Source organism: Toxorhynchites rutilus, chromosome 2 (assembly GCF_029784135.1).
Source record: "Toxorhynchites rutilus septentrionalis strain SRP chromosome 2, ASM2978413v1, whole genome shotgun sequence".
Classification (NCBI taxonomy): domain Eukaryota; kingdom Metazoa; phylum Arthropoda; class Insecta; order Diptera; family Culicidae; genus Toxorhynchites; species Toxorhynchites rutilus.
Genome location: NC_073745.1, coordinates 344,566,984 through 344,588,683, shown reverse-complemented (window position 1 = coordinate 344,588,683; position 21,700 = coordinate 344,566,984). Strand labels below are relative to the sequence as shown.

The 21,700-nt window shown below is 37.3% G+C and overlaps 1 protein-coding gene across 10 annotated transcripts in view; it reads right to left on the bottom strand.

Annotated features, from left to right (window-relative positions):
- Window positions 1–4,595: 4,595 nt before the first annotated feature.
- The window catches only part of LOC129769730 (syntaxin-1A), a 116,320-nt gene continuing 99,215 nt past the window's right edge, over window positions 4,596–21,700 (bottom strand). For 5 of the 10 annotated variants that reach the window (XR_008741952.1, XR_008741953.1, XR_008741954.1 and 2 more), the window contains exons 9-10: window positions 6,723–7,170; window positions 4,596–4,696 (exon numbers count right to left, since the gene is read on the bottom strand). Coding sequence is in view for 3 of the 10 variants with exons in the window: in XM_055772167.1 (XP_055628142.1) it covers window positions 13,203–13,280 (78 nt within the window). In the remaining 7 variants the exon portion in view is untranslated. The other 5 variants (XR_008741958.1, XR_008741957.1, XM_055772165.1 and 2 more) reach the window with 3 other exon arrangements.

The window sequence follows — 21,700 nt, the reverse complement described above, 5'->3', positions numbered from 1 at the left end:
CATCTTGATTTTTTTTCTTCGTTTGTCACTATTTTGTTATCCACTGTTATAGGTATTTGTTAATACATCATCTCTATTCTAAAGGTGTTTATGTGTTCTTCTGTTTAAGATTTTTTTCTATGTGTACGTGAAGTGTGTAATTTTAACTGTGTTTACATTTGTTTGGGATAGTGTAATTCATTTGTTTGTGTTCACGTTTTCACATCGGATTGATTTCGAGTATGCAACGGCGCGAGCGTTTATCAATCGGAGAACGGATAAACTGATAAATTATTGTGTTTTTCCCGCTGTGTAGATAGAGATGAATGATTTTCCTACAATTCTTCCAACACTATTTTGAGAGAGATTCTTCATTAACTTGTCAGTAACTTCAAAATGGACTTACGATTAAATGTAACAATATACACGATCCTTCTTTAAACATTATTTTATTTCTTATACATGTTCCAAACGCTTTCCTGCCTTTCCTGCCAATAGCATCGGAGCTTTGCCTTCGATTTTTTTTATTATCAACATCAAGATTTCAAGAAAAAATAAATGCCTTATCTAATACAAGAGAGGGTTAGTAGGTAAAATTAAAATTAACACGTGTCGGTTTTCTTGCTTAATGTATCTCACAATGATGCTGCTGTTTATATTAATTTGCTTAGTTTATCGTCATTGCTTCTGGAGAAACGGAACCAATTCTGGAAGCTTCCCGAGAAGAGTTTTTATTGCAGTACATAAAACACAAACCGAATCAACAATACGTTGAGAGCAGTTTTGTTTTGAAATACAGATATGCAGAAGGTCTGATTCGATTGTTGTCTTATTTGTGGGTCGTGTAAACACGCGCTTGTTGGCAATCAGGTGACTACTTTCGATAGTAAACACAGGTTACAGATACTTATAAGCTTCCAAATTTGAACCCGCCTCGCGTTATGCACCTTCATCCCCAAATAGATCAATTATTTGTTTATTTAAACATCTTTGTTCTTATCGTTAATTTTACTATTTTTTAACTGATATATAGAGAAATATAGAGAAAAAATATTTACTGTACAACAGAGTGCTGTTTTACTCTTTTTTCTTCCTAGATGACGTGATATTGTTGTTTTGTGTATGTATTTGTTTTTTTTTTAATAGGATTTACATTGTTTTGATTTTATTCGCAAATTACTCTTATGTTGTTTTTTTCGCTGTCCACGAGAGGAAGAAGTATGAATTACATTTTTTTTTTGTCAAATTTTGCTATTTTTCTTTTGCGATTTTCGAATGTCTTATAGGTAAATTTACTAACATTCTATTTTTTTTGTTCGGCTATAAGTTTTAATTGTTTCTTGACCGCCTCCTCATACGCCCTCAATCACTTCTACGGAAAATAATTACTGGAACTCAATAACTTCACGATACTCCTCAGGCTGTTATCATCGAAATGGAAGATCCATTAAATCTGAGTAATTCATCGCTCTGGTAAAATTTTCTAACAAGTCGTCGGAACGATTCTTCAGTTAAGCCTTTTTGAAGTACTAACTGCGCAAGTTCTAAGAAAAACTATGAAACCCTAGAAATATGCCTACTTAGGCTTGAAACATCTAGATCCGAAATCACTGTTTATTTCATAGCAGCTGTGGTAGTAGGCGTCTCTGGAATCTTTTGACAGCAAATTGTTTGGAAAACCTGTATCTTTCGAAGGTAAAAATTTCCGTTTGTTCCGTTGATCCGTTTTGTTATGAAAAAGTTTTGCAGGATAGAATCCGAGTGAAGAAGTTTGATTTTGACACCCACATTAAAAATCCGGCGTGGTCAGCTACTGAATCCGCGAAATCGCTGAAAATGCCGCTGAACATCACCAAAAACACAACTCCAACCAAAGTACCATCCGAAGAATCGGTATGTGAGAAGGTCCGTGCCTGAAAACAACCAAACAGGACGCTAAAGCAAAATCCGGTAGCCAAAAGATTAGTTCACATTAATTTATCAAGAAATATATTTCGAGCACCCAGCTTTCTCGAAACGCATGTCGATGACCACGAACTGGCATACTGAGATTTTATGAAGATTTCTTCGATGATAACAATCCAAAAAGCACCGCGAGCTTCTATATTGCAAGAATTTGTGTATTTTCTGAAATGCTACTTTCATATACTTAATTGTCGGTGTAATAACGATAACTAACCGCACTAGCTTGTCCATTAATCAATAAATAATACGTTACAAGTTGATTCGATTACAATCAATCATTTGAATACCGTTCAGTATTAACTAATCATTACATAGTGTCTACCTATTTTACATTGATTTATTATCCGATGAAGTAAGAACCCATGAAACCAATGAAACTTCTGTACTCACGCTTTCAAATAGAACCTTCTAGAGAAACAATTGACTAGATAGTTTGCTACCGTTGGATTAACTACTTAGACTTCACTTGAACTGTGCGATAAATGAAGCATAAAACTAAAAGTAAAAGAAAGCAATGTAATTTGAATGGAAAAAGGAACAAAGTGTCGTGATCATAACGCATTATTTTTTTTTTTTTGTTCCTTCGATTCTTCTGCTCATCCTGTTGAACAATCTTATAGTGAATTTGTAAAATTCTTATACCTTACTTTCGTAAGTTTAATTTCTGGGCAGTATAGTACGATTTATGTTGTTTAGTTCTCTCATCTTTTGATGTTTCGATTTGTATCTTAGATGTATGTGTGTGTGTGTTTGTGTTTATATGCGAATGTTATATTGAGACTAAGATACTGGGATGATAAGTGATTCAACGTGTGGATACACGGAAGATGGTAATGAAATGACAATGCTCTGTTTTGTTCACTAAAATCGTAATGATGACAGCAAAAGATGCAATCAATGCATCATTGATTTGTACTCATCCTTTTTAAACATTTCTCTTCACTGTCACCTGCAGCTCAATCGATCTAGAGTGCCTTGATTGAGAACAACTATTTAGCAAAAATTATTGTACATTTGTTTACACCTCTCGGAAGTCTCAACCTCAGGTCTCAACGAAACATTCACATACAATTGTGTTTGTATCTGTGTGGAATGTTATTTTAGATGTCAAGAAGATGAAATGTACCAGAAGTCGATGAAAAAAGGTAAAATTATCTCATCACTGAGAGGGCATCGCTCTAGGGAAAGAATTGAGTTGTTAATAATTGTGATTATCATTATCAGCTGGAAATCCTACTCCCTTGAAACAAGGATGAGACTTCCCAATGCAGCATATTTTTTTATTATTTTGTTGCCATATTGTTGAAATTTATTTCCAAACAATAGTCTCTGATATAATTTTGAAGTTGATCGAAAAATAATTCCACAATCATTATTATTAACGAAACTATTCTTTCCCCAGGGCAACAGAAATTAATATTATTTTGGTTTTGTCCCTATAAGTTTCCCTACCCTAAAGAGAATATTACACCACTGCACAAAACGATACACACTCACGTGTTCATATCTGAATGCTCTGTGCTGAATGCTGTCCCTATATATATATATATATATATATATATATATATATATATATATATATATATATATATATATATATATATATATATATATATATATATATATATATATATATATATATATATATATATATATATATATATGTATATATATATATATATATATATATATATATATATATATATATATATATATATATATATATATATATATATGTATATATATATATATATATATATATATATATATATATATATATATATATATATATATATATATATATATATATATATATATATATATATAAATATATATGTAGGAGCTATAAATATGACATTCTATTAAGATTTTCATGAATAATAGTATTAATATATCTATAGGCTTCTTTTTTGTATATTTTTCCTTTTTTCCTCAAATTAATGTTAGAGATTATTTTTTTAAATATTATCACACATTTTCTTGAACATTTTTAATTAATCTTCCTCTTAGTGTTCATGTCATGATTTTGTTCATCTCTGCTGTTGTTTTACTTGCATCCAACAGATTGCAGATGCTAAATAGAGATAAGCCCATTTTAGTGGTTTTTTTTTCTGGTGTATTACATTCGGATGTGTGTATTCGCGGATTTATGCGTATGCCTCCGTGTTCCAACAGCCATTTGATAAGACCCTTGAATGCAAATGACAATCCATTTCCATTGTTGTTTATTGCTAGGACCCGCTTAACAAATCGCTTCTCCATAATCCATCAATATGCTTCCTCTCCAAAACAGTCCCCAATCCCGCAAAGCAGAAACTGTCACATCTTGGTTTAATAACATCAGAATTCAACTATAGCATTTTTACACAAATATTAGCCTTCTGTAGCGTAATTTGTTCGGCAATATTTTTTTCTCTTTCCTTTTTTTTATTTGCTCCAATGGTTATAAGCTAACAAAAGCTAGTCTCTTAAATAGTGTGATTGGTTTAGTATATTTACAGGAATTAAAACTAGAGGAACGAAACGATTTCCAACGGACTAGAACAGAACCAAAGTAACGTATCATTACATAAGTGTACTTTCCAAGGACAAACGATCTCTAGCTTAACGAACCTAATTAATAATCAACAAGCGTATAGGTTTTGAATATATTGTGGTTTGTCTTTTCTTCTGTTGTCTTTCCTTTTTTTTCTTGCAGCAATGCTCTAAGTTTACGAATTCAGGCATACTTTCGAAGTCCGGCGAAAATAATCTGAAATGAGATCAACGTATTAATCGTGCTTGTCGAAATGGCGATCGAAAGATTTGTGTGGTTATTACGAAATGGTGGAAATTATACATACCTGAACATAGGCAGTGTGAACTTTCAAAAACTAAAAACGCTAATAGAAAATAAATAAATAAATTCAACGCAAATCATCATCGTTAGGTAAATTTGCACGATTTTTTTTTCCAGCACGAACTAGACCGGAAACAGCTCGCGAATCAACGATAAATTTGGTTCAGGATCCACTATCGTCTACATTAAAAAAATGGACAAAAATTGCCGATTTCCCAAGGGTTTAACTTCACACACACTGACGAAACTTCCCATGCAGCATTGATCACAATAACTCATGAGTCAGTAGAAAAAAATTGACAGCTCTATCAGTCGAACTATAACCGTGATGGCGAAAACAGTGAAGCTACTCTGTTCAGAAGTGTGCGCGTTCAAAGGACTGTACCCCGCCGCGTCGAAAACGGGCTGGCATCGAAAGCATCGAAAGAAAGCCCGGTTCCAAACGGCCGGCGCGACCCTGAGCGACAAGAAGCTCCAAAGGATGCTGAAGAGGAAGATCGAGGGAAAAGTGACTACATCGATGCGTGCGCTTGGACTGGAGGTCGGCAACCGGCCAAACAGTTAAAAAAGTACCTGGCGAACATGGACATACATGTCAGGAAGCGGAAGTCCCGTCCACTGGTCTTGGAGCTGCAGGCAATGACGCAACGGCAGTGGCTGAATAAAATGGTCAAGTCGATTTTCCCGGCGAATTGCGACGTGGCGGTTATGATGAACGACGAGATCTATCTCACCCTGGTTGGTAACGACTGGCAGGGCACTTCGTATCTTACTTTTCCCACGAAGGAAGTGAGCTCGGAAGTGAAGTTTATTTCGCACACCAAGTTCCCTAAGAAGGAGCTGCTGTGGCTGACAATCAGCGACAAGGGGATGTCAAAACCGCTCTTCTTTAGCACCGGACTAGCCGTGAACGGGAAAATTTATAGTACGAAGCGCCTGCCGGAAGTTACGTCATTCATCAAGAAATACCATAAGGGCGAAGACACGGTGTACTGGCCGGTCCTGACGTCGGCCCACTATTCGAAGTTAGAGGAGATGGACCGGCTGAATATCGATGTAGTACCCAAGTCGGTGAACCCGCCCAACGTCCCATCGAGAATTTCTGGGCAAACCTGAAGCGTAAGATCTACTCCAACAATTTTTCCACGAAAACTGAGAAGGAATTGATAAATAAATCGAAGAAAGAGCTCAAAAACATGCCTACACGCATGTTTTCGTCCGCCATGGTCAATGTTCCGGTAAACTGCCGGAAGGCAGCTCGCACGGGCGTAGAATGTTTTTGCAAGTAAGCTAATATAATTATCTTCCATGGGAAATATATCAAACTCAATCATCTGTCTAAGTTTTTTTATCACCATCTGAAAAAAGTCAATTTTTTTAATGCAAACGTTACCAATACGATCAATCTTCCACAAGAGAAAGAGGACATTATTCTATGGACGCAAGCAAACCTGAAGACTTCCCAGATGAGATGACTACGCTCATCCAGAATCTGAACCAATAATCAAGTGAAGTTTTAGCAACGGTGGAGGAGAACGTCTGCCACTATAAGCTGAGACCGATGCTGGACAGAGATGTCACGCAAGTAGGCCAGAAGCTGTAGAAGCTGATGCAGTCTTACCAAGAGAAGTACGGAACGGTTCCGGATTCTGAACGCTCGGGTAACGATTCGTAAAACAACAAACAAATTAGTATGGCGTAAGGTACTCCGATGGTAGCCGCATTTCTAGAATAGCGCCCCTTCAACTCCGTGGGTGTCGATGCTGTGCATAATGTACAGTTGTAAAATAAGAAATCTAATGTTCATAAAATAAAGATGATAACGATTGAAACTAAATATTAAAACGAGCATTACTTAAAAACAATACTTGGAAGTCGATGCAAGCATACAAATCATAACATCAATTGAGACACTTTAATGAAACTTTCATCTACTTACAAAGCAAAATGGAATTTTCCTCGCTGCAGCAATAAATTTTGCGCTTACGTTAGTATGATACAAGTCTGAAAAGTTCGTGAAAACAGCTTGCTCCTATCTGAGCGATCCATTCGATCTCCTGGGACTTTTATTTATTTATGCTGTTGTTGTTGCTGATGTTGATGTTGAAACTTTTTTGTTTATCGGTGATTCTGCTGCATCATCCTAGCCTGTGGCTCAAGCATCACGACGATCATTTATCGCCAAAAAAGGTCTCTTCCCGAATGGAGGGGATAATAGAGAAATAGAACTTAGATGACATAATAGTCTTGAACGTGAGCCTATTGTGTAGAATTGCGTTCTGTATCTCTCACTTTGTGTTCGATGCTTAAAAACTGAAATATCCGGCAATTGTCGACGCAGCCACTATCAACAGAATGCTCACACATATCAAGATGATGATCTTCTTCTGCTCTCATTCGAAGCGAGATTTTGTAAGCGCAGAATAAGGGGAAAAGAAAAATAAACAATCGTTGGAAATTAGTGATGTTATCTATTAACAGTTAAAAGGAAAAAAATCGCACTGTTTCTGTACGTTCAAGACGAAGAATAAAATAAAACTTGGTTTGTTTATTATTGATTTATTGGTATTGGACAGTTTGTTTTATTTTCGCATTACATTGATTTGAAAAAAACAAAAAATTATAATTCGAATAACTTATTCACGGTCATTTTTCCAAAATAATAACTTAATCAAAATATAACACACACTCTCGTTCAGTTTCGGACAAAACGATAAAAACAGAATCAAAAGAAAATGTTTGGTAAATGACCCGTTGTCTCTTTTCGTTATAAAATGCAATAAAATTATAACCGCATTTATTAAAACCAAAAAACTAGCATTCATCATCTTCACATTCGTACAACACATAACTTTTCATAACTTTTACGGTTTACACTTCATAGATATAGTTCACTAATATTAATAATATGTAGTACATTCACAATATACATACTGGAGATGGGAGATCTCAGCACCCCCCCCCCCCCCCTAAAAACTAATAGTCAACATAGAATTAACTAAATTAATGGGGTTGATAAGATTCTCGGTCTAATATTTATACACAAAAGGAAGGCGAATCAGTCAAATAAAATAAAAATTGCATTTGCTATAGCAGGGGAGAATTGCTTTAGTTTTGTTCATCGGTTTTACGATACAAATCAAATTCACAACCAAAATGGTAGCTATATAAGACAGAGTACAAATTAACGGGACGATGCAAAACATAAAATAAATATGATTTAACAACTAAGAAAATTTACAATTGATGAGATATGATATTCTAGGGTCAATAAGGTTGACAAGCGCTGAGAGATAACAACTCAAAAAAATGGCAATCGTCAACCACTTGCTTATGCTGGGACATCTAATAATAATTTCACGATACTTCTCAGACCACTTATTGCAAAAGAAAAACCAATCAAATATAGTCATCGTAAAATCGTTGGATCACCCTGTATCTGTGGAAAAAATTTGGGAGCCATTTTTGAGTCGCACCCTTATGAAGTCTCAAGTGCAAAAAAACCATCAAAATTGTGGAACCCTCCTGAAAATGATTATTTTACACAAATAAAATAATGAAATATCGTATGACAGACGGCGTAACTTGATTATTATTCCAGTGAATCAAATTTCCAGACATTCGTTGGAAATCTATGTCAAAAAGTTGAAGCGTAAACAACATAGTTTTTTGCCACTTCGAATATGTCGAATTTCGTACCAACGAGAGTGTTTTTGCGGGGAGTTTCACTTCATTACTTCAATATGGAGAAAAAAAGCTGCGGAAAGTCATCGCATTTTGGTGGAAGTTTATGGTGATCATGCTCCAACTGAGTAAACGTGTCAGACGTGGTTCGCACGGTTTAAAAGTGATAATGTTGACTTGGAAGACGAAGAACGTTCCGGACCGCCACAAAAAGTTAGTTTGAAGATGAAGAATTGGAGGCTTTACTCGATCAAGATTCGTCACAAACGCAACAAGAATACACTTGGAGTAGCTCAGCAAACCATATCCAATCGTTTAAAAGCAATGGGCCACGAGACGTCGAACGCCGTTTTTTCACGTGCGAACAACTGCTCCAACGGCATAAAAGAAAGGGGTTTTTGCATCGAATCGTTACTAGTGACGAAAAAAGGATCCCTTAAGACAATCCTAAACGTAGGGCAACGTATAGATACCCCGGCCATGCATCAACATCGACGGCCGCACGGAATATTCACGGCCAGAAGGTTATGCTGTCTATTTGGTGGGACCGGCTGGGTGTGGTGTACTGTGAGCTGCTAAAACCAAATGAAACCATTACGGGGGACCTTCTTTGAACCTGAATTACAAGTTCTGAAGTGTAAACTCGCGTGTTTTATTTCACCGTGAATAAAAGTGCAGGATAACGGTACTGTTTTCGAACATATCTTGCCAAGATGGCTGATTATCGTTTTGCTGAATAACACAAATTGGCATACCTGGAAAGTGCGCATCGAGATGCTGTTACAGCGCGAAAATTTGTGGAGAGTGATGAGCGAGCCTCTCCAGCTGGAAGAATGGAACGATTGATGGAGAATCTCCGACCGGAAGCTGAAGGCCCCTGCTGCCTGAGAACAGTCCGTTATTGTTCATCAAAATCCGTGCATTGAAACGCATTGGTACGCTACCACCAGAAAACGACGCGATCGGTGCGAGTTTCTTTGCGGAAGAAATGTGGTAGACCTCCCAGAGCGCGGAAATCTGTAGGAACATTTACGCGAGAAGTTCACGAACTTTTGGATAGTTTAGATGCGACCGGTACGGAGCTGGATAAGAACACGAAGGTGCACATGCTCAAGGTGCACATGCTGCTGCGAAGTTCCCCACCCTCGTTTGATAACATTATTGCGGCTTTGGACAGTCGTGAAGATGGTGATATCTAGCTGAATATCGTCAAATCCAAGCTGACGGAGATATTATCGTCATTTGAGTGTGTCGGTACCGGGTCTAAATCGGAAAAAGCTATGCGGTCGGTTGATAACAAGTCGAAAAAGTCTCGCGTGTGCCACTTTTGTAGACGTCCGGGACATTTGGGTAGGCGATTACCGGAAGTTCAAGAATCAGAAGGGAGAGGGTTAAAAGAAACAGGAAGCTTTTGTCGTGGAAGAAGACGTCGTGGCGACGGGCTATCGCTACGATGGTCTACATTATCTTCGTACAGTGGAAGTTTCCAATAAGGCTATAGCCTAATAGCGAATATCGGGAAAACTACCAGCATCAATGGCATCGGAGATTCGGGCTTAAGGATTGGGCTGCAACTAAGCGACACTTCAAGAAAAATTTGGCAACTCGCGTTAAGGTAGGGTCTTGTGAATATTGTCTGAAGCGAAAGTCCGCAAGACAGTCATTTCTCCGGTAGCCGAACGTTATTCAAAACGAACCCTTGACATCATACATCATAAATCATACCGACTATACTAACAAAGGCGCTGGGACAGCCGCAGCACGAACGCTTTCTGGAGATGTTATATCTACGGTAATCGAATTTCGAACCGCGGAGACTGATCATCAAGGAGAAGTGAAGAGAGCAATGATTATGAACGACTGCAACAGAAACAACCACTCAGAAAAAGTGTAGTAGGCTAGAAATATTGTGACGCGGTATTGTATTTCAAAACAAAAATTAACCGGGCAAACGTATGCCGTTGCTAAAGGATCGTATCCTATGTTTCAAATTAACCAGGCAATCAGTGGAACACAAGTTTGCGTGCGAGACACCGCCGCTTCCGACTTCGTCCCCAATATATTGAAATAAGAATAAATTTCGAAAAACGAAAACAAGAAAATTAATCTATATAAATAAAAACGTAAGGCAAAATCTGTTGGTAAGCGAAAAACCCGAAGAAAGGATGGTCCGATTTTAGCCTCCTATATTTTTTTGTATTCGTCTCCTCCAGTAGATCAATATATTGGAGAGAAAAATCGGAAAATTTTCGGAAAATCCTGAAGGAAGGTCGGAAAATTCGGAAAATTGAATTAATGTTCGAAAATTACATCATAACAAGCGTTGTTAGTCCATTCGATATTTGCGCTATCGAAATTGTTCTTTGTTCGTAAGTGGAAATGGATTTTCAGGCGAAATAACGCATTTCCATATCTTATATCTATAAATAAAAATGGAAGGCCAAATGTGTTGGTAAGCGCAAAACCCGAGGAAGGAATGGTTCAATTTGAGTCATCTATATTTCGTTATATTCGTCTCTTCCCGTAGATCAATATAGTGAAGAGAAAAATCGGAAAATTGAATTCCCATATGTTCTACAATTAGCTAAGCGTTGTTAGTCCATTTGACGTTGGCGCTAACGAAATTGATTTTTGTTCGAAAGTAGAAAAGGATTTTCAGACGGTATAATGCATTCTTATATCTTCTATCTATATAAACAAAAATGGAAGGCCAAATGTGTTGGTGTGCCCTAAACCCGAGGAAGGAATGGTCCGATTTGAGCTGTCTTTATTTTGTAATATTCGCTGTATCAATCATGTATTCCATGCAACGGAGAAACATGTTATTTTCAAATGCTTGAAGAATCATGAACGAGAATTGTGTCTGAAAATAATTTTATATTATAAGGACGAATTTTTGTAGAAGTACTAGATAATTTATAGTAAAAGGAAATTGTAAAGGGTCAAAGGGTAATCAATCAATGAAGAGTTCATTGATTGGACTCACTAACATTCACTTAGTAAGAAAACGTGGATGTTTGAAAGTATTCAAATCAAAAAATCTATTTTGGGCGGGACGAAGTTCGTCGGGTCAGCTAGTTTATAATAAATGTGAGGCATTCATAAAATATTTCTAGCCTACTACACTTTTTCTAAGCAGTTGTTTACTGCGAGGATTTATTCCGGTCATCATAGTGAGTATCGCTAACTGAAACTAAAACAGATATTTGACAATTAAGTGCGATTCACATACAACATCCACGTCACGTTCACGTTCCGGTTCGTCACGTTGCGTCAATTATTCTTCCAAGCAGTTCTTATGCAAACATTCACTTGCCGACTTGCCGTTGCTGGTGTATGTGAATGCTTCAATAAGAATTGCATGGAAGAATAACTGACGCAACGTGACGTGACGGAACGTGAACGTGACGTGAATGTTGTATGTGAATCGCGCTTTAATCGCGTAAAGATAGCATTTATAGAGGATTTTCGCGCTTTTCCTTGAGTTTATTGCACTTGAGGCGTTAAAAGGGCGTAGCTAGAAGTGATTCATTATTTTTTTTTTAATTTTGGTCAGAGAGGCAGGATGATCAAACAAATCAAATGGTATACTCAATTTCCGGGAAAAATTTTCGTTGATACCAACGGTCTGAGAAGCACTGTGCCAATAACGTCTTATTATTTACTCGAGTCGGGGTGCCCTATCTGAAACGCTCTGGCTCTAACAATGGTAAAATAATGGTAAAGTTTCAAACAATTATATGTACCTGATTAATTTACACGGTTTGGCTCAAAAAAGGTTTCGGTTTCGGTTTTCGGTATTCTGGCATATAATTTTGCTTGTGGCATTGCTTTTACGCAATTACTTTGTCTATACATAGTTGTTGGTTTGTTTGATTTTGATGCAATTTAAGTACTGGAGAGCTGTTGCTGGAGAGATGATATAGACAAGTTTTTTTTTTGGTGCAAATATGTTGTTGTCCACGTTTTTGGCTTGCTCGAGAGGGGCAGGATGGTGTGGAAATGGTGATTTAAACTGGTGGCTGTTATCAGTTGCTTGGCTTCTTATGTTATTTTTCTAAATTTCTGTTGTTGATGTTGTTGCTGTTTTAGGTAGATATTTCATGCGGGGTGCACTTGGTTGTGATTTGAGAGAAAGAGGTTTTGATCCCACTTTCGGTAACACGTTAGCGTTTCTGCATTGCGACCCTCATGTTGTGTCTTTTTTCAGTTGAATTACGGTAGTGGCAGCGGTATGATCGAGCATGTTGTTGTTGTTTTAGAAAGGCATGTGTGTTTCTGAGTAGCGTGCGAATAGATATATCCGTTTATGGGAAAAGTTCCACCGGTTAAATGACAACGATCTGCTCGGGGTCGTGCGAGAACAAAAAACTACGATAATTTAGAAACTTGTCAAACAAATATTACTTTCTAAATTATGCTATACCATTCACTCGAGACTGATCTTACACAAGAAATGTTTCTGTAATTGTTTCTGATCGTTAAACTATCGTTTGAACTGCTTCTGGTGATTGCACTGCTGCTGACGATAGTATTTTCAAATGTTGATTTGTTGTTCTGTTGACAGTTGTTGTTCGATAATGGCTTGTTGTAAGTGGTGTTATTTGGCTACAGATCTGCTCTGTAGAAGGTTATCTTTTTTTTTTGTTTGTTTGTTTGTGCTTATTGATTATTCTTCCGAATTCGATCAGGTCGTAGCAGATGATGTTGGTGGTATGGCTACTGCTGGCACCATTTACATAAAGTAGCTACTGACGTATGAGGCCGCGATAAGGCCGAGTACAGTAAGACATATCAGGATCATGATCTTCTTCTGCAGGATGTGCAACGAGAAAAGGGAAAGGAACGCACATTGAATAGTGAGACAAAGTTGAAAACAAACGTAACAAAATTAAAAACAACAAAAACTATGTTTGTGTACATATATTGGTTATAAAGTACCAATCGAAAAGGAAAACAATACAATAAGAAAAATACGTCAGTGGTACTAGAATCCAAAACTAGATCTAGTAAAAACAATTAGTATGAAAGAATCGAAACGTGCAACAAATAGAAAACGTAAAAATCTGAATATTTTGAAAGTATTAGAAAATGTTGTAAACAGAGGAATTAATTTTATTAGAGATACGGAAAATCATGCAGAAAAATGTAATTGATTAGAAGAATTAAATTCGGGTGCCTTGAAAAATGGGAATACGGGCCCTATGCTGTTTGGAGAGCCGCAGCCGCAGCTAATTCGTGTGAATTGTTACCAATTCGGAATAACTCATCGTTGACTAAAATGTTCACTGTTTCTTGTGTTAATTTTGTAGTTTAATGATTTTGAGCGTGTCGTTTGTTCGTAAATTGGATGGGTGCCAATAAGCGATGTGGGCGAGATTTTCTGGGATGACTTAATCAGTAAACATGCTAATGCTGAGTGTGACAGACGATTGGATCCGTTTGATGTAAGTTTTAAGGTGAGTTCAATAGTTAGTCAGAGTAGTAAAATTTAGAACAGTTATTCTAATGTTTTTAGAAAACTATCCACAGCAAGCTCAATAATGACTTTGACGAATGGAATGCTATGCAAGCCGGAAAACTAATCGTCTGTCATGTCAAGCTTTCTGTTTACAATTATAGTTATAGAATATAATCGTCATTTGAATGTTCACAGTAATTCAATAATCTACAATATAATATTAATAAACTATTTGATTAGTATTTACTCATTCATACAAACAATATGGTGCATACTTTATCCGGGAAATACTTGTGCTGTATATGTACCTATAAACTACACGAAAATCTAATGAACTCAAACTCATTCTCACCGATTCATACTCTCATACGGTAGGGGTGGTACTTTTCTTCCGGGCCTAAATGGGGTGACAAATTCAGACTCAGGCCTAACACACTCACTTCCAATTGTATTATATCATGCATTTGTATCATCCAGTTACATTTCAGGTATGATTGTGACCAATTCTTGGCAGCTGGCTGATAAATGTGTAGACGATCTCCTTCGGAATGTTTTGGAGCTAAAGAAATGTCTTCATTCAATGTTTTTTTCATTTGTAGAATCGATTTCAAAGTACAGCGAAATGTCGGAATTTGCATTGGACGAACTCAATTCATTGATTTATTTTCTTCAATACATCAATATAGAGCTGACCATGGAACAGTATAGACCTTTGAGACACTGTGCAACGATGAAATGTTCGGTAAGATAGTGGGTAAAATCAAAAACATTGGGTACATGAAATATATTCATGTAGCATTAACTTAGAATACAGTGAAATCGATATAGATAACATCGAAATATCTAAATACAAGACTCTGTAGTTTGAATCAGTTTCCAAGGAATTAAACGAAACGATATTCTCTCTCTAATTGTCCACTGAAGGCAGTTTCTTCGACGGAAACATTTCAACAGAGCTAAAATTACTTCAAATGGTCTCATAGGAGAGCCCTGACCGAATACGCAGAGAACTAATCTAAACTCTACAGAGAACTAAATTACTCTACAATTGCTGAGTCTTAATAAAAAAGACCTCAACACGGCTTTTGTAATGCCGAGAACGAAGCCTTGGAACATTTGCTCGACAATTGCGGAGCTCTAACAAGACGCAGACTTCAACATCTTGATACGACTACTCTAGAACCCAAGGAGATTTGGTTTATGTCGCCGACCAAGATTATAAATTTCAATAGACGATATAAACAGTAAGCTAAGTGCAGTAGGACAAAAGCGGACATACCACAATAATTTAAAACAACGGATGCAGTAGTTCATATCCAACGAAATATTTCGAATCGATCGAAATACATAATTTTTCCCTTTGAAACAAATTGAGATGAAACGCCTTTCTAAATCAGACCCTCCCTAAATTGCCACGAAAATAATAGGACTTGAATCGTCAACTGATCGAATAATGAGATTGTATGGCGCTCGAACTTTTGATTAGTTAAGAATTTCAATCTTTGTTTTAAAAAAAAGCTTTGACCTTTGCAGTTCATTCGCCTCTAAGTTAAGAATTTATTAAGTTTATTCATCGATGCTCTATCGTATATTGATTTTATTATGAAGCTATGCAGCGATTCCACGCCAAATCAGCCGACCGCTGATCCGACTCTCTCCGTTTTGACGTAGGACTACGTCTTACATTAAGGGTGCCAAATCAGAAAGCTGGTCACGTTTCCATGAAATAAAGTTAACGTTAATAAACATTATTTGCTGTGAACGGATTTTAACGATTTGCATACCAATCGAATCGGAAATATTCTAAGATTTATTTGATATGCCATACATTACAATCCTTTAGTCTGTATATGATTTAAATTGATGAAAATTGGAAGCATTCCCATTTCCCCGTACATTTGTTCTGTCCATTTGTGTTTCCCGAACAGAGCTGTCAATAACGGGCAACTTATGCAACCGCTGGAATATAAACAACGAAGGGGGATAGCGAAAAGAGAATAATTGCGATGTAAACTCCACCCTTGCATAGTAAGTATGCTTGTTGAATGGCGATGCACGGAAGATGCCTCTCGTTAAATACTCAGTGCAATACGTGCATTGGTGTGAAGAAACAAATTGCTACATATGACCAATACTTTTTTCGTGCGTGCGATTAATTTATGGAATCAACTTCCAGCCAATATTAAATCCATTCATTCAGCAGCAGGATTCCGTCGGGAATGTATGAATTGGTTAAATTGAGGGAATAATCTTGAGTGGGATGAGCGACAGTATAGTGGATAGGGTTTACATGTATTGTGTAGTTTTTTTTTTCATTATTTTTAATGCATTTAAAATTAGTTTGAGTTGAGTTTGTAACGGTTATAAGGATGTGGTATGAACAACGTTGAATCCGATTGTAGAATTTTTATAAGGTTGGACCCTTACTCTACAAGTATGAATAAACAAAACAAACAAACAAACAATTAGTGTATTGTCCGGACCGGACTAGGTAACATAATTATTATTTCGAGTAAATCGAACTCAAAGTTTGAAGCTGTGTAGTTTTAGTAGCCTTCAATCATTCTCCCCAATTGTTTTTCTACAGCTCTTAGTTACCCGTTATCAAGGTCGTATGATGGTATAATGACAAAAAAAAACCTTTTCAATGTCAATCAAGAGGGTTTTACGATATTTTTCAGAGACTTGTTCCACTATGACTGGAAATTTTGATGATCATATAATTTATTCAGTAGAATTTCCTTCACTAAACCTATACAATTGAATAAACTAGTTTTATGGCTTGAAACAGTATTTTACTTACTACAAATAATCAATTAGTATGTATTTTCAAGTCCTTCTGTTGATTTTCTAAAAAATATGTTTCAATGACAAACGGGTTAGCGTGATTATGAAAAAGAGAATTTGCAGTCAATAAAAGATCACGGTTGGATCTGAAATCGATCAATCGATACAACTTTTTACTCTCTGGCACTTGGTCCACTCTGCCTGAACAATATATAATAATAAATTCGATAAATTATCAACAAAAACTATTAATTGTCTGAAAAGCTTATACATTGTGTTTCAATATGAATTACTTAACACTTTGACGGCCATGAGTGCTGTACTGCACTCAAAAATTATCCCGCTGGGGCCATGAGTGCAACACTGCACACGCGAAATGTTTTTTATTTCTGGATTGTTTTAACAGAAGACATTTCACGAGTTTGAAATAATGTTATAAAAAAGTAAATCGAAAAAATTTGTTTTATAATGATTTTTATCGATATTTTACTCGTTTACCTTGAGTTGGGGCCGTGTGTGCGGTACTACACACGGGTAGTTTTTACCCTAATATGGCAGATAGAGATAAAATTTTGTGCTAGATGGGTTCCTGGCACTATCTAGTATAAGAATCAACTATTGGACACTCCAGGTTTCCACTAACTTTTTGGACAAAACACCCTGGCCGTCAAAGTGTGAATTGTTCTTTGAAGAACAATGGGATAGATTTTCCGATGCGGTGAAATCCAACATTTCTTTGGAGTTCCTTCCATTTTCTGGTTGTCAGAAAACGTGACTTATCTCTAGTCGCTATAGTCACATGAACTTTGTGCACTGTTAACAGTTCGGCTGAAAAGTTCATAAGGTTGACGTCTAGATGACGCCTCTTGCAAAAATCTACTCGACTATCACAAAGCACCAGCTTTCGATGGATACGTGTCAAAATTTGACAGCAATCGGTCGATTGGTTCGTGAGTTACAGCATTGAGAGTGAAGCAACTTTTGTTATTGTGCAAAAAATTAGAAAATCCGAATTTAGTGTATTGATGGCAAAATTGCACGAATAGGGCTTCGAATTTCTTCCGCATCCACCGAATTCTTCAGATCTGGCCCCCAGCGACTATTTTGTAAGGATTATAAGTGTTGTGTCTTAGTTCCGTGTCGCGTCTCGCGAGTGAATAGTGATGAATGTCCTTACGTTAGCACAACCAAAAATAAGTGCAGGGTAATCAGATTATATTTTTATTTTTAACGTTTCTATCCCGTGACTCTACTCTTTCAACTCTACTTACTTTTTGTCACTACTCCCCACCCCAATGCTGTTCAGAGCAGAATCAATTATATCTCGCTGGCACCGACAATATGTTTATGTTGAATAAAAGCTCCATTAGTGTCATTGATAGAGTGCTGCTAATGTGCACTAGCAAAAATCAATTTAATTCGCGTTAGCAAGATTGGCTTTCGCGTGTCAAGCAGTACAACTACCGACAGCAGTTTCCCACTTTTGACACAATTTTCAATCACATAGACCGCAATGTTTTATTAGCAACACCTATCCAGTGAGAAACAAAAACTTTCTCGTTTTAGTTCTTCCCAAGCGGATGATGGTGAAGTTGAACAAGGTCATCAAGTTGATGCTATCTATACAGATCTCTTTGCAGTATTTGAAAAGATGAATCACGATATCGCTTTGGCTAAACACGACAGCTTAGGTATTCATGAAGATCTGCGTTGTTGGCTATTCTTTTTTTTTTGAAGGTCGAAGCATGTATGTCAAAATTGGAGATCATGTGCACGGTTCACATTCCGCTTCGCCAAACAGTTCAAAGATATATTTTGCCTGAAAGCTTTAATTGCTTGCTGGTGTGATCTATCCTAGAGTACTCGACTCTTGTGTGGTGTTTATCCAATTCATTCTGAAACATCTTCCACTGGAATTGTTCTGGTGCGATCGTTCAAATTCGTTCTACCATCTATCAGAACGGCGGCAACTGACACGACCAACGAACTAATGTGCAGATTGAGGATGCGTGGCCATTGCAACATCAACATCATGAGCTTTCATAGCCTCCATCTAGGTAGTCCTGATGACGATAACGTAGCTAGAGCATTAAGTTACGTATGATCGCTGCCCAAAATAAATGACCTAGCAATGATCGACTTTGCTGCCTTCGTGACCATGGGCATCGGTAGCACTAGTTTCAAGTACAGCCTCCCATATTGTTACACCTAGGATCACCACAGCAAATGAAAACTGAAATCAGCCATAGCATTTGGAACAATACCTGGCTAAAGCGAAGGCAGCAAACAAATCTTTTTCGGGAAAACGAGTATGAAACGAGTAAGAGTATGAAAGATGGGACTGATTTATTGTTCTCAAAACGTCGCGGAAATTTTCAAAGAAGCCAAACGTCTCACACAAAGGAAAACGTAACAAGGAAAGGGACATCTTGACGAACGAACGCGAGATGATTGAAAGATGGAGGCAGTACAACGAAGAAAACCTGAGCAGCGGGTAGATAGAAGATCAAGGCTGCATTGCTCAGGACTATACAGGTACAGTGTACCACGCCGCCGTAGATTTGGCATAATTCACACAATGTATGCACCTGTTGATAATCAGGATCCGGGACACGCAACAACTACCGGAGAATTCTAGAAAAATCTAGAGTGACATGCTAGATTGTGAGAGCCAAAATAAATCTATTCAATCATGATTCTATATAGAGCCTACAAAATTCCCTCCAAGATCCTCTTTCGCTGTCTATCGTCCAAATTAAGCTGATACGAAGGTAACAAGTGATCAGGCAAACCAGTTACTTGAGAATGGACCAGTTGTTCACCATGCGGATATTCTTCAAAAGTGCTTCGAATATTATTTCATGCGCACCACATTACCGTCGCCTTAAAAGCCACATATGTTACCATCGAACGTTTATCAAGACTTGTTCTGAAAACAATGAGTGTGTAAGTGTGAGTGTAAGAATTCCCGTGCGGTGGGACAGCGACTTATGATGTATCAATGTGAAGGTTAGGTGAGGAATTCCTAACGGTGGGGCACAACTCAGACTGCAACGGCGAGCGGCGAAGAGGTAAAAAATGAAGAAATCTTCATTGTAACTCTGAACCTTGAAAAAGGCTGGTTGGATACCAGCTCAACACAGCAGTGAAGACTCGTTGCACTATTTCACCCGGTTTATTCGAAGTCTATGGTACAGAGTTTGAAATGAGAATGATAGTTTTTTGGCAGAACTGCTGGTATTTATACCACTTGTTGGGTAGCGGTTGCTACCGTCACAATCATACCAAGGTGATGTTTTGAAGTGATGCTGATCTCGGGTTGTTGGCTCCACCCATATTGCCTTGGACGCGTTTTGGACTCCACAAATCACTAAAATCCAACAAATTCTGACTCGTACGAAGTGTACCTCGGACAAAAGATCGGTACTGCTTTACGAGTACGAAGTATGGGAGATGCTCGGTGAGGACTCACAAGCACTTACTTAATGTTTTCGAACGTCGAATGCTCAGAACGATCTAGGCCGCTGAACAGGAAAATGACAAAATATAAATGGCTAATATCCTCTTCATCTTTGACGTCATTTTGATTGATATCAGTTCTTTCATTTGTGAAATTAACACTGAAAGAAGTTGATTCTGTTTTGAGTATCAAGTTCAAAGGAACACGTGTACCAATACAATTCGGTAACGTTTGCCCCGATTCTTAAGTCCACCCGAAGTTTTTACCACAATTTGTGACGATTTAACACGGATGTCGCTAGCCGAGGGGTAGCAATAATAACACACAGTAATAACATTGAAGGGGGAAAGAAAACAAAACAAATCTGAATAAATTAAATGTTTAATTGATGCCAAATCGAGGTCCAAGTCCTTACAAAAAGTACATCCATTAAAATACTTATATATTCATTGGGAAACACTAATATCCTCCCACGAAACTTCATATTGATCGATAGAGCAATTTGCACACTGATTTGATGAGTGAGGAGAAAGGTAATGAACACATTCAACACTTCCTTGACATGCTTGAAATTCCTAAATAATACTTGCCCCCGTGTTGTATCACACATCACTGTACGAAACTTCTATTCGCATTATTTTCGATTAATGTTCACCCTTAACTACTAGAGTGGTTTGAATGACTAGTGCGAGATATAATTACACCTTGCTATTCGTTCCATACTGTCCCTCACATTCGAACGATTCTCTGGCTTCTCTATCGGAACTTTGTGTGGAAAACTTAAGTTGGATTTATTTACAACTAAAAACAATGTGTAGATAATGGAACTAAACCTTATCCTTAAATTAAACATAATTATGTGATGAATTGTTCTGGCTTCTGAACCTTTTCAGATTTCATTTTTTCTACACACGATTCAAGATTGTTTGGACAAATACAAATACTTTCACCACTTTGGCTTCTAATAGCGTTAGAAAACAGTGGACGTTTGTATTGAGGAAGGGCAAAGGAATTGTTCGTTTCGATATTAGATATATCAACTGTTTTCTCTTCATTAAGATAGGTGGATTGCTAGCAGGACTATTAAAACGATGAGTGTTATCGCAACGCACACGGCAATCATTACTTTTTTCTGTAAAATGAGAAAAGAAAAAGAAGTGAAAAAGAAATAAGAAAATTAATTAATGGCTCGCGATAAGCGATGGTTGTGTGAAGCACTCTTTTTGTTATGGACGTGAACATCGGCAGACGGCAGAGCCAGATTTTATAGCAAAACATTGGCGATGGTGACGATGGGTATGAAAACGATCAACACTCAGGAGCAGAGAGAGAGAGAGAGAGAGAGAGAGAAAGAGACCATCAGGACATCGAACCGCTTTGAGAACAGCATTGACAGCAATGTACGCCACCACTTTTTTTAAAGGGATCGAAAAGCTGGAAAGTCTATTCACACCAGGAATGGAAAAGGGAATGTTATTAGGCACCAAAAATGATCTTCCCAGCAAATGATGCTGCTGCACAAGGT